This window comes from Theropithecus gelada, chromosome 16 (genome assembly GCF_003255815.1).
Source record: "Theropithecus gelada isolate Dixy chromosome 16, Tgel_1.0, whole genome shotgun sequence".
Classification (NCBI taxonomy): domain Eukaryota; kingdom Metazoa; phylum Chordata; class Mammalia; order Primates; family Cercopithecidae; genus Theropithecus; species Theropithecus gelada.
Window position 1 is genome coordinate 68,096,696 of NC_037684.1, and position 14,022 is coordinate 68,110,717.

At 42.8% G+C, this 14,022-nt stretch overlaps 1 protein-coding gene across 1 annotated transcript in view; it reads left to right on the top strand.

Annotated features, from left to right (window-relative positions):
* The window catches only part of DNAH9 (dynein axonemal heavy chain 9), a 376,337-nt gene that overhangs the window by 176,795 nt on the left and 185,520 nt on the right, over window positions 1–14,022 (top strand). The window contains exons 37-38 of the mRNA XM_025361667.1: window positions 2,461–2,634; window positions 3,121–3,328. Coding sequence (XP_025217452.1) covers window positions 2,461–2,634; window positions 3,121–3,328 — 382 coding nt within the window. The remainder of the gene's footprint in view (window positions 1–2,460; window positions 2,635–3,120; window positions 3,329–14,022) is intronic.

Genomic DNA, 14,022 nt, shown 5'->3' on the forward strand with positions numbered 1-14,022 from the left:
CATAAAAGCAGAACAGAACTACAAAAAAAAAACTCTCAGAAACATGAGGTGGAGAAAACACCAGATTGTGAGACTGACAACCTGAGTTCAACTCCCAATTCTGTCTTTTCATAAAACCCCCACATTATAAAATAGGAATAATTTTAAGTAACCAGGATAACCCATAGCATTGTGAAAATGAAGCGAAGTAACACTGGGTTCCCAACTCTACCACAGTATGCCAGTAAAGTCCTCATGTCCTCCAGGTTAAAGGGCAGAGAGAAAACAGTGAACTGTCAGAGCCCAAGGGAGATGGGGATTTCAGAAGGGACCATGCTGAAGAGATACCATGGAGTGGAATTAAGATAGGATCATTGGGCCGGGCGCAGGGGCTCAGGCCTGTAATCCCGGCACTTTGGGAGACCAAGGCAGGTGGATCACGAGGTCCATATTTCAAGACCAGCCTAGACAATATGGTGAAACCCCATCTCTACTAAAAATATAAAAAGTTAGCCAGGCTTGGGCATGGTGGTGGGCGCCTGTAGTCCCAGCTGCTCGGGAGGCTGAGGCAGAGAACTGCTTGAACCCGGGAGGCGGAGGTTGCTGTGAGCCGAGATCACGCCACTGCACTCCAGCCTAGGCGACAGAGTGAGACTCCATCTCAAAAAAAAAAAGAAAAAAGAAAAAGTAAAAGAAAGGACCACTGGACTGGCCCAGCAGAGGTCACCTTGATTTTACAGTGTCCAATTATAGTACAAGGTGCAGTCAAGTACTAGCTTACAGGAAGGTGAGACAATGTCGGTATGGCCCAGCCAAGGGCTTAGCTGAGAAATTGCCGGGCATCTCAAGGAAGCATGGGGGGTGAGGAAAGGAGAAGACCCACACTTCCTTCCTTCTAGAGGTGGCCTTCATTTCAGAGTTTCCATAGAAACCTAAAATCTGGTTTTTGTAGAAAGTTGAAGGTCTTGAAGCATATTATCTAGGAGTTAAGAATGGGGGTTTCCTCTAGGCTTCTGGTTCCAGAGAACAATTTGAGAAGTTATAATGTCCCCTTGATCTAAATTCAAATCAGAATCAGAACATCAAACAAATCTTTTCTTATCTTACCACCCATCTCCACTGTCATTTTAAAGCAAAAGACTTCAATCCTGTTTACTTAACAGACAGCAAAATGAGGAATGCCCTTTTTTTGGAGTTCATAGTTGTTGCCATGTGCCCAGCTCCCTGGTCTGTTCAGCCTTTGAACTCTGTCTTTGTCCTGCCCTCCATGAGTATTTTCTCTCTCTCTCTCTCTCTCTTTTTTTTTTTTTTTTTTTTTTGAGACGGAGTCTCGTTCTGTCGCCCAGGCTGGAGTGCAGTGGCACGGTCTCAGCTCACTGCAAGCTCCGCCTCCCGGGTTCACACCATTCTCCTGCCTCAGCCTCCCGAGTAGCTGGGACTACAGGCGCCCGCCACAACACCTGGCTAACTTTTTAGTATTTTTAGTAGAGACAGGGTTTCACCATGTTAGCCAGAATGGTTTCCATCTCCCGACCTCCTGATCCTCCTGCCTCGGCCTCCCAAAGTCCTGCGATTACAGACGTGAGTGACCCGCCCGGCCGAATGTTTTCTAAAATGTCCAATTTTTTTTTCTTTTAAGATTTTCCTTAGTTCAGTATGTTTAAAGAGTGGGTTTGCCCTCCCAGAGAGTTGCCAGTAGCAATGGGTATGTTTTGGGTCTGAGTGTGTGTGTGTGTATGTGTTTGCTTGGACACAATAAGATGGTTTGAGTACACTGGGTGTACAGCCCATGCATAAGAGGCTCATTATGTAATAGGCATGCATGCAAATTATATGCCTCTACTTATTCCTTTTGTCAGAAAGACCAGTACAGCTCTGTCTCCCCTGCTGCTCCTAGATTCTAGGATTTTAGCTCTTGCAAGAACCTTGGAAATCTTTCTAGAAACCTCATTTTACAGATGAGGAGATTGAGGCATAGAAAGAAGGACTTGCCTGTGGTTACCTACCTGACACCCATACCCTTCTGAGGCTCTTCTCACTCGAGTGCTCTGTGCCCCAGGTGTCAAGAGTCACCATTCCACTCCAACCTCAGGCTGCCACCCTGGGAACTGCAGAGAATCTCAGGCATCAAAGAATGGGGCCAATCTATCTCTCCAGGAGTTCTTGATTCTCCCCCATGTTCTTCCACCTCCCTCCCTCAACCCTCTCCACCCTTCAATGGCTGCAAGACATGGCAGGACCAGGCTGGCTCAGCTGCATGGTCAAGCAAGGATGCCTGTGCGTGCCCCCTGCATAGTTGGGCCTGGTCAGGGTTGACCCTCAGGGCAGCGCTGCCTTCCTGGAGAAGCTGGTCTATCTGGCAGGCCCGCACAGGGAGGAGCACGTTATCCTGCCCTGACCCTCTATCTTATGCTGTGGCCTCCTGTGTGGGCTTCTTGAGTTCTGGAGGACCTTGTCCCCTGACTGTGTTTGTTTTTACAGCTTGTGGACTACCGGTCAGAGTTCAGCAAATGGTGGCTGACTGAGTTCAAAACAGTCAAGTTTCCTGCCCAAGGAACCATCTTTGACTATTACATCGACCCAGAGACCAAGAAATTCGAGCCTTGGTCCAAGCTCATCCCCCAGTTTGAATTTGACCCCGAGATGCCCTTGCAGGTGAGTGAGGCTGAGCGGCCCAGGACGTGCATGCAGTTACCCTCAAGGATCTGCAGTGGCTCCAGTAGCAGCCGCGCATGGGCATCGAAGCATTTGTCCTTGCTGGGAACTAGTCATCCCCAGCTCCATGATTTTGCAGAGGAGATGATAGGCATAATGAAGTCACAGATTCTCCTAAAGGCCAGGACATTTCCTCAAGAGAGGAGGAAATGGCAGGGGCTGAAGATTTTAAAATGCATTAGAGAGGCCACAGAGAAAGAGGCCCGGGTGGTAGAGGAGAGTGGGGAAGCTCTCTGCCCAACTGCAGGGAGCCCAGAGAGCGAGTCTGTGGGATGGTCCCACTGTGAATATCAGGGAAGATACTCCTGACCGGTGTTGATTTGGGGAGCTCCATATCCGCTCTTCTGAAATGCTTTGGAACATCGGTGGTACATCTGTTTCTCCCTGGAACCCACCCTTGGCAGGTTTATTGTGCTCCTGTTCCAGGCATGTTTGGTGCACACGAGTGAGACCATCCGTGTGTGCTACTTCATGGAGCGGCTGATGGCGCGGCGGCGGCCTGTCATGCTGGTGGGCACAGCTGGCACTGGCAAGTCGGTGCTGGTGAGAGCTAAGCTGGCCAGCCTCGACCCCGAGGCGTACCTGGTGAAAAACGTGCCATTCAACTACTACACCACGTCGGCAATGCTGCAGGGTAAGCAGCCCAGGGCACCTGGGGTGGGGGGTGTGTGGGTGGCCGTGTCACCTGACACAGAGCTGAAGCCAAGCGTCAGGTGCCTGCCTGGCTGGACTTCTGCGTACCCCAGCACTGTGCACTTCCTCCCACATGCCCCTTCTCACCTCTCCCCACATGCCTCTTTCTGGCTCCTCCAGGACCCCTTAGCTCCGCTTCTGGTCTTTCTTTCTACATTCCTCCCTGGCCTGTTAAATTCCTCAAGAGCAAGGTGTTCAACACAGAGCAATTCAGCACCTTGATGACAAAGACAGCTACAAGCCATGGAGAGATTTGCAAGAACTTGCAGGCTTCTGGCACTGAAAGTGTCTCTAGAGATCATTTAATTCCTCTCTCATATTATGGATGGGGAAACTGAGGCTCAGGTAAAAGGATGTGATTGCCCAAAGTCACCGCCAAGTGGCGAGGCAGGCATGACACATCCGGTCTTCTGACTCCACCTGGGGCTTGCTTTTCCCCGGTGTTGACACACAGAGCTCCCAAATAGACATGGGCCACTGGTGATGTTTTCCTCTTGCCAGAGTCTCTCTCCGCTTAACTCATTTACAACACAGTCTTCTTTTTCATGGAAACAACACATTGACTAAAAACAGCTTTGTTTTGGAGAAGCTTCCAAGCCATTCTTTCAGCAAAATGAGGGGAGAGGCAGGGCTGGGGAGAAACCCTGTTGTTACTTCCCAAACAGCGACAGCCTTGTCCCACTCTGTTACTTGGTCTGAATTTCCCAGGTGACACTGCAGTGCCTCCCCACACCTAGATGTGAGCTGTTTGCAGATGGATAAGTTAGGAGCCATAGCTTATAACGTGAAAAGTGAACCTGGCACTCTCGTTATCCGCTACATCACCCAGGCCTTAGGTCAGCAGACTTGCAAAGCAGGCTTTGTGTGCACCACCATTTACTCTGCCTTGACCATTTTACCCAGTCCTTCTGCCATCCCTGCCTGGTGTAAACCCCGGAGTCGGCCTGCGGTGTTGCCCCTGCTAACAGTCTACTTTGCCCCCGGGGGAATTCTTTCTGCACAGTTTTGCCAGCTCTTGTAGGATTCAGGTCCAGCCAACTCAAAATGCTGATGGGGGGAGCACCGCCTCTGCTCTCTGCCCCTCAGAGCAGCTAGGTGCCTCGAGCATGTGGACAGAGGTGCAGGCTTCCCCCCACCCACCCTTCAGTGGCAGAGACTTCTTCACCTATTTCAAACTCACCTCTGGACTACATCTGCTGCTGAACCAATCCCAATCCAGCAACTGACTGTAGTTCAGACATGAACATTAACAAGTAAGACAAAACGAAACAACAAAGATTTACATCAGAACTTTACTAGTTTGTCAAAGATGTAAACATCTTCTATTCAAATACTGAAAGAATTGTTCGTCCACTTTTTGTGCTCTTCACAATGTTGCAGCAACAAGCATGACACACTTTTAAGTATAATCTGAATTGTTAACATTTTCCTTATTATTTTCACAAGTCTACAAAACAAATCAAGTCCTAGATTGTAGCGTTTGCCAGTTTCTGTGTTGTAAATACTCCCACCTCAGCCAATTGTAAGCTACCAATGCAATGTCAGTGAACAAGGAGTCAGGAAGAGATACACAGTAGCACACCATTATAAGCATTTCCACTTTACAGATACAATGGATGAAAATAACCTCCAGTATACACATGAGAGTAAATGTCATAAAATAATTAAGATGTGATGAGTTTTGAATATTTATTACCATGATTTTCAATATAATTTACTTAATTATAAGTTTGTCTATATTTATTTATTTATTTGTTTGTTTTTTTGAGATGGAGTTTCACTCTTTCTCACCCAGGCTGAAGTGCAGTGGCGTGATCCTGGCTCACTGCAACCTCTGCCTCCCGGGTTCAAGCAATTCTCTTGTCTCAGCCTCCCAAGTAGCTGGGGTTTCAGGTGCCTGCCAAGACACAGGGCTAATTTTTGGATTTTTAGGAGAGACGGGGTTTCACCATGTTGGCCAGGCTGGTCTCAAACTCCTGAGCTCAGGTGATCCGCCTGCCTCGGTCTCCCAAAGTCTTGGGATTACAGGCTTGAGCCACTGCGATCGGCCTAATTTATTTTTTAATAATGGTCATGTTTAACAACCGGCTTGCACAATTCCCTTGGTTTCAATAATCAGCTCCAGTAAACCACTGGCTTAGTCTTTACTCCATGAGGCCTCAGCACCATCACAACATAACCTTCCATCAAGGCCGAAGACACCGCATCAGCACCTGGCCGTGACCTTAAGCAGACTTCACCTGTCTGGCTAATTTAAATCTTAGCACTTCGCCATCTGCCTCATAGAATTCCTCTTTCTTGTTCAAATATCTACCCTTATTTGCAAGCCTCGAGTCCAACAACTGATCGGATTACCAGGTCTGCCCATTTACCTCAATTCTTATTACTGTGACAAGTACATTACTAATATTAATACTACTACTAATAATAATAGCAACAACAACAACTGACATTTATCAAAGACTTATTAGGAGTGTGAATCTGACTTAGACTTTTACACTTTTCTTTTTGTTTTTTTTTTTACTTCTTTAATCTTGTACAGCTCTGTGAATAAGAATTTGTATTACCTTCATTTTATACATGAGAAAACTAAGGCACAGAGAAGTTAAACAAGCTACCCTATGACACACAGTAAATGGGGGCGTCAGGGTTCCAGAGAGTCTGACTTCAGAGCCTGTGCTCTTAACCACTAGGCTATACTGCTTCCCTGCTAAGAAAATACTTTGAAAACTGCAATAAATATTCAACATTATTACTATTATCATTAGTAGTACTATTCAGGTATTCCAGAGGAATGATTTTCTATTTAATTGATTTTTCTATGTAAATGATTTTCCATTTAATTGTATTAAATAGAATACATTCAATAATTTATTCTAAAATTATTACAATTAATGATTTAATAAAATTAAACAGAAAAAGTGATTTAATTCTATTAAAGAGGTTTTATGATATTTTTAAAATATCCTTTAAATAGAAGGTAAACATTTGGAATCAAGGAAGAGAAGATGAGTTTCTCACACTGCCCTGACCTGTCATTCTCACTCTGGATCTCTCACCTAGAGGGCTTTCTCCTTCCCTCCTGTTAGAACACAGAGAATTCCTTTTTTCTTTCTGGAGACAGTCTCGCTCTGTCGCCCAGGCTGGAGTGCAGTGGTGTAATCTTGGTTCATTGTATCCTCTGCCTCCTAGGTTCAAGCAATTCTCCTGCCTCAGCCTCCCCAGTAGCTGTGACTACAAATAAATCTCAAAATGCTGTTACATAGAACCAGGATGAAAACTGGCTCTCACTGTAGCTGAGCATTCACCAAAACCCAGCACTTTCTGTTTCTTGTTAATTCCCTAATGGCCTGTTGGTAACGTTAGACCTTGAAGCCATCCCTCCTTGCACCCTAAGGGATGGAGAAAGCTACTGTTCTCTAACCTCTCCTGTCCAGAGGCAACCAGGAACTGGGGAGTCAGCCGAAGCCCAGAGTAGCAGCATATATGTAACAACATTCATGCAATAAAGCTCAGACCCTTAACTCTGAAAAATGCTGTATTCCCTTTTATTCCCTTATGGGAACTTCCTTCCTCTTGCCTTATGCACAGTGCAAACAATCTTGATTATTTGGGCTTCTCAGCCTAAAACATTTTAAGAGCAACAACATGGCAGGAGAAAGGGTGTTACCAATGATTTAAAAAGTTACAGCTAGAAACCAGGTATCAAACAGGGATTTGGAGAATCAGCTGAATGTAAGAGAGATGCGTACACTCAAAAGACAGCTGCTCTAGTATCATTCAATGAAGAGGCAAACTGTTGCACCTCCTTTGTGAACCCGTTACTCATTTTGCAGCCCAGTGTCTTAATCGTTATTTGCACTTGAGACTCTGTGTATTTAAGAAAAAGTTGGATGTGAAGTGGCATAGTCTGCTTGAAAGGACAGTTAGCACACGCAGACAGATGTGCAAATTTATGTTTATAATGTGTCTGTAATGGTAAAAGGGGAGCAACAGCCTAATTGTCTGTATGATAGAATATTAAGCAATGTTCGAAAGAATGAGAAAATTCTGTAAGTACTGAATTGGAACTATTTCCAAAATGTTGTTGACTGAGAAAAGAAAGATATAGAACAGTATATATAGCATGCTCCAAACTATATCTGTTTAAAAAGAAATACATAAAAATTTACTCACTTATATGATTTTTAAAAATATGTATAATATATACACACACATAATTTATGCTTATATAAAAACTTAGACAATCTACAGAAGGACACAAAAGAAACATAGATGGCACTTGTCGCTGGCAAGGGAAACTGACTGGGTGCTGATGGTGGGATAGAGAATTATTTAAACCTTTTATGTTTAACTATAAAATATTTCAAACATGTACAAAAGTACAGAAAATAATATAACAGATGCCAGTGTAACACTATCCAGATTTAACAGATGCTAAAGTGTTAGCGTTATGCGAAATGGAACTTAGCATTATGAGTACAGCTAATAGGCGGGGTGTGGAGGCTTCTGCCTGTAATCCCAGCACTTTGGGAGGCTGAGGTGGGTGGATCACCTGAGGTCAGGAGTTCGAGACCAGCCTGGCCAACATGGTGAAACCCTGTCTCTACCAAAAATACACAAAAAAATTAGCCGGGCATGGTGGTGCGTGCCTGTAGTCCCAGCTGCTCAGGAAGCAGAGGCAGGAGAATTGCTTAAACCTGGGAAGTTGAGCCAAGATCGCACCACTGTATGATCTGGGCGACAGATGGACACCACTGTCCAGCCTGGGCGACAGAGGGAGACCCCTGCCACAAAGTAAAATAAAATAGAATAAAAACAAGTACAGCTAATACATCACCCCTGTCACTCCTTTCTCCTTCCTGCCTCTTATTAACTAGAGTACTAAACTCAACGTGTCTCATTCCAAGTTTACACTTTTGAAACAAATATGTAGCCATAAAATACATAATGTTGCATATTTAAACTTTAAATATGCCATACTATACCTGTCTTTGGCGACTTACCTGTATTAGTCCATTCTCACACTGCTATAAAGACATACCTGAGACTGGGTAATTTATAAAGGAAAGAGATTTAATGGACTCACAGTTCCATATGACTGGGGAAGCCTCACAATCGTGGTGGAAGGCAAAGGAGGAGCAAAGGCACATCCCACATGGTGGCAGGCAAGAGCGCGTGTGCAGGGGAACTGCCCTTTAGAAAGCCATCAAATCTCATGAGACATATTCACTATCATGAGAACAGCACAGGAAAACCTGCCCCCATGATTCAGTTACCTCCCAGCAGGTAGGACACGTAGGGATTATGGGAGCTACAATTCAACATGAGATTAGGGCGGGCACACAGGCAACCTATATGATTACTTTTGTAATCATTGTCTTAATACATGCAGATCTATTTCATTTATTTTCACTGCTGCATAGAATTCCATTGTGTGAATAAATCACAGCTCATTTATCCTTTTTCCTACTGAAAGGCAGCATAATCTTTTTACATTTTTTTCTTTTCTAAAAAAAAGCTATATTGAGTTATAATTGACATAATAAACTGTACATATTTAAGGTGTACAATTTGATACATTTCAAAATATTTATACATCATGAAATCATCATAATTGAAATAATGAACATAACCATCACCTCCAAACGTTTCCTCACATTCCTTTGTAACCCCTTCCTCCCAACCCCCGCCCACCTGCCCTGTTTCAACCACTGATCTGCTTTCTATCACTATAAATTAGTTTGCATTTTCTAGAAATTTGTATAATGGAGTCACGAAATGTGCACTCTCTTTTTTTCCTGGCTTCTTTCACTCAGCATGATTTTGAGATGTATCCATGTTGTTGAGTGAATCAACGGTTCATTCTTTTCATTCTTGAATAGTAAGATAAAGTATGTGAAACACTCAAAATGATTCCCAGCATACGATAAGTGCTTTGTAAATGGAAGCTGTTATTATAATAATATTAACAACCTACTTCTCAAATTTAAGAATCTATATCGAACAATAATTTCTAAGCCCCAACTGCCAAAAAACAAAAAGCAACAAAAGCAAACCTTTTCTTCTTGAAAAATAAGTTGAACACAAGCTACGCTAAAACAGAAATAATGTTTTGGGGAGAAATATTCCAGCTTTCAAATAGACAGTAACTCCACCCAGCAAGTCAATTCCTAGAGGTCTCCAGGGGGACTTTTTGCAGCTCAATCATCCTGCCAGCCCATCAGATGCTATTTTTCTCAAAATCAGATGTTCTTTTTTAGAGGAGGCAGCTGGTTGATAATACCTGCATCTCTCCTCTCTTTCACTGCATCCAGTTCTGGAGTCTCCATTGTACTTCTCTAAATACGGATTCAGAACTCCTTGATACCAGTGGGGGCTGTACTGCGGGCTCACAGTGTGGGTGGCACACCCTTTAATGTTTACAGTGGGTCAACCTTTGTGCAAAGGGCTTTCCTCACCTACTTCATTTAATCCTCTCCAGCCTATGAGACTATTTCGATATGGCTTTTGACTGCAAGTAGTGGAAAATCTGACATTAGTGGCATAAATAGAGATTCTGTTTTTCACATGACAGGAATTCTGCAGGCAGGCAATTGTTAATCAGGTTAGTAACAGTGATACCAATGCTAAGATATTCGCTCTTCTCTTGGCTCCTCCTTCAAGGTGGCAGAATGGCTGCTGCATCAGCCATCACATCCGCATCCAAAAAAAAAAAAAAAAAGTGGTAGGGGGAGATAGTGCCCATGTCCTGACATGGTAGCTCTCCAGGAACTTTATACATTTATGCCTATGTCTTAATGTTCAAAACTGTGCCACATGACACCCCAGCTGAAGACTGGCTAAAGAGAAGGAGGTTGGAATGGTGTCCAACACATATCTGATGACAGTCCCCAGTTTTACAAGTTAATCAAATGAAGCTTAGAGGTGTTAAGGACTTACCTCAAAGTCACCCTATGAGTTAACAGCAAAGCAGTCTTATTTCATGAAGCTATGAAGACCTTCTACTTTGATAAGACTTTTAAGTCATACATCTTAATTTTTCATAATAGAAAGCCAACTCTGCTTCCGCTCATCTGATATCTAGAGCATATGGATATCTTTTTCTATGATAGTCAACAGAATAGGCCCTTCCGTCAGTCACTGAAAAATGTTTATTACTGGGTAACACATGCACAAACCACAGGTTCGTAACACTGACACCTCAAGCCGAGAGAGACAGAGATCTGTGTTCATTCTCCATTCCAGCAATTTCTCTGAACTCCACAAACCTAGCTGTACTGCTTTCATTCCCTTCATTAAATTACAATATAATCGTCTACCCTTGGGTTTTGTTGAGGCTGCAAAACCTCAGTTGAAGACCATTCTGTAGCCTGATACCTGTTTTATAAGTATCTGTGATATATGCCTCCTGGAATTTGGTGCCTGCAAAATTTTTAGAGGAAAGAGGAGATGACTCTGTACCAGTAACCTGAGATGACATGGTTATTGTAATTAAACACAGATTTAGTTCTGAGCTTTCAGGCAAGCAGTTCATAAAGGAAAATGTGAGATAAATTTTTATGTGTTTACAGTAACTATGTCATCCTACATTACTAGTGTAGTTAAGTTTCTTCTCATTCTGTATTGTTTAGCAATCCCTATTTAGTCTTTATTTTAATTGGTCTGTTTAATGTCTCTTTAAAGATTTTAAGTCTCTTCTTGTTCTTTTTGAAAATATAAATAATTTTAAAACAAAAGAATTCATAGAGACCCACAAGACAGGATAGTTTAGAAGCAGGATAGTTTAGAAAAGTAGGAACAAAGAGCTTAGTTAAGGCTTCAATGGGCTTATAGTTTTAGCGTGCAGGGAGAAGGCCAAAGATCAAGCTTATCACAGTTCTGAATTCTCTTGCCATCCAGCTGTGATTTGCATTATTAGCTCAACAAACATTTGAGTGCTTAATTACACTAATTATATAGGAGCTCAGATGTCTGAAATTTTGTATAAAATAGATCTCTGGGCCGGGTGCAGTGGCTCACGCCTGTAATCCCAGCACTTTGGGAGGCTGAGGCGGGCGGATCACAAGGTCAGGAGATCGAGACCATCCTGGCTAACATGGTGAAACCCCGGCTCTACTAAAAATACAAAAAATTAGCCGGGCGCGGTGGCGGGCGCCTGTGGTCCCAGCTACTCGGGAGGCTGAGGCAGGAGAATGGTGTGGGCCCGGGAGGTGGAGCTTGCAGTGAGCCAAGATCGTGCCACTGCACTCCAGCCTGGGCGACAGAGCAAGACTCCGTCTCAAAAAAAAAAAAAAAAAAAAAAAAAAAGGGATCTCTGTAACCTGTTTATAACCTGTTTATTATAAACCTCAAGGTTGGACAGGACCTTAAAAGATCTAATCAAATGTCCAATCTCAAAGGAGCATTGTGCTTACAATTATTACAAACATACAGCTCTCTTCCACCTAATACGTTTTACTTCATGACAGAAATCAAACTGAAATCATCAAAGATGTGTCATCTAGTGAGCAAGACATTCTACTTGGAATCATGGAAAGTTCAAATATAGTATAATGAAATTGAAAGCAACACATATTTTAGGCAATAGAAAAATAATTCCATAAATTTTGGTACATCCAAATTATGGAACACAACGCAGCAATTAAAATCATGTTTTAGGAGTATGTTTATTACCATATAAAGAGGTTTACAATACATTAAATTAAAAAATACAAGCAGTATAATTTTGATTGTGTAGAAAAAAAATCTAAGAAAAAAAAAAAAACCAGACTAGAGTAAAATACACCAAAATATTGAAAGAGAGTACTTACAGCTAGTTGATAGAACTATGGGTGACTTTCACTTCCATTATTATAATTTTCTATGCTTTTTAGTCTTTCTAAAATGAATATGTATTATGTTTATAATCATGCAAAGTATGTTATTTTTTGAAAGAATAAATGCAAAGCCCTTACAAGATAACTGAAAAGTCTTAATACATGAAAAATTAAATAATATGAAAGGAAAAGGGTTCAAACAGGTATGCAAATCATATCCATGCAAAATAAGACATGATTAATTACTAATGATCTCTGTCAAAAATATGGTACGGGCAATGAGTTGACTAAACCGATAATTTTCAAGGGCAGAAGCCATGTCTTTATAATGTTTAAGAAGTAAGGAAGGCCAGGTGCAGTGGCTCATTCCTGTAATCCCAACACTTTGGGAGGCCGAGGCAGGCAGATCACCTGAGGTTGGGAGTTCGAGACCAGCCTAACCAACATGGAGAACTCCTGTCTCTATTAAAAATACAAAATTAGCCAGGCGTGGTGGCGCATGCCTATAATCCCAGCTACTCAGGAGGGCTGAGGCAGGAGAATTGCTTGAACCTGGGAGGCAGAGGTTGCACTGAGCCAAGATCGCGCTATTGCATTCCAACTAGGCAACAAGAGTGAAACTCCATCTCAAAAAAAAAAAAAAAAACAACAACAAAAGAAGAAGTAAATATTGCAGTAGTGGTTATGTGAGGTTTCATTGCCAGGTGGACCTGGGTTAAAATCCTGGCTTTGACACTTAGTAGCTGTTTGACTTTGGATAAAATCACTAAATCTCTCTAAGCCTCAGTCTTACCATGTATTCAAAGACTTTTAAGAGGCAATGATAATACATGATAGGGCTCTGTGAGGATCAGTGCTATAATCCATGTCAAGCACTCACTCACTGGTAATGCTTCGTGGTGAATGAAAGAACTGCTCTAAAGTTCAGGGCCTGGAGGAATCACTGGGACTAGAATTGTCCAGGAGGGTGGGAGCGAAGGCTTACAAGGGCTCTCTTGCTGGGTAACATGGAGAAGCTTTGGAATTACTATCTAAAAACCTGGATTCTCATTCCAGCAAGGTATTTAATCTGCCTTAGCCTCTTTGTCCTTAATTTCAAATGGGGAATAGTAAGACTTTCTTTACCTATATCATGGGGTTTGTAATAATAATAAGATACATTCATTCATTCATTTATTTAATAAGTGATTTTCGAGCACTATACTATGTGCTAGATAATACCCTAGGTCCAGAGGTTATGACAGTGAGACAAACAGTAAAATCCCTGTCCTCATGGGGTTTAGATTCTAGTGTTCAAGGGGATGGATGGGGCAATACACAAGATAATAAGTAAAGATATAGGATATTAAGTGGTAACAAGTGATGTAGAGAGACATGAAGCTGGGGCAGAGGATAGCAGGTGGGGCTTTGAATTTTAGGGTGCATACCAGGGAAGACCTTACTGGAAAAATAGCACCTGGGTAGATAAACTCCTGATGGGTGTGAGGGAGCAAACTGTGCTGGCATGTGGAAGAAGAGGATTCAAGGCAAGGGGTACAACCAGAGCAAAGCCTTGGGGCAGTGAGTGACTCATGAATCAGAAACAACTACTCGGGAGGCTGAGGCAGGAGACTTACTTGAACCCAGGAGACGGAGGTTGCAGTGAGCCAAAACCGCACTCCAGCCTGGGCAACACAGTGAGACTCCGTCTCAAAAAGAAAGAAAGAAAGAGAGAGAGACAGAGAAAGAAAGAGAAAGGAAAGAAAGAAAGAGAGAGAGAGAGAGGGAAGGAAGGAAGGAAGGAAGGAAGGAAGGAAGGAAGGAAGGAAGGAAGGAA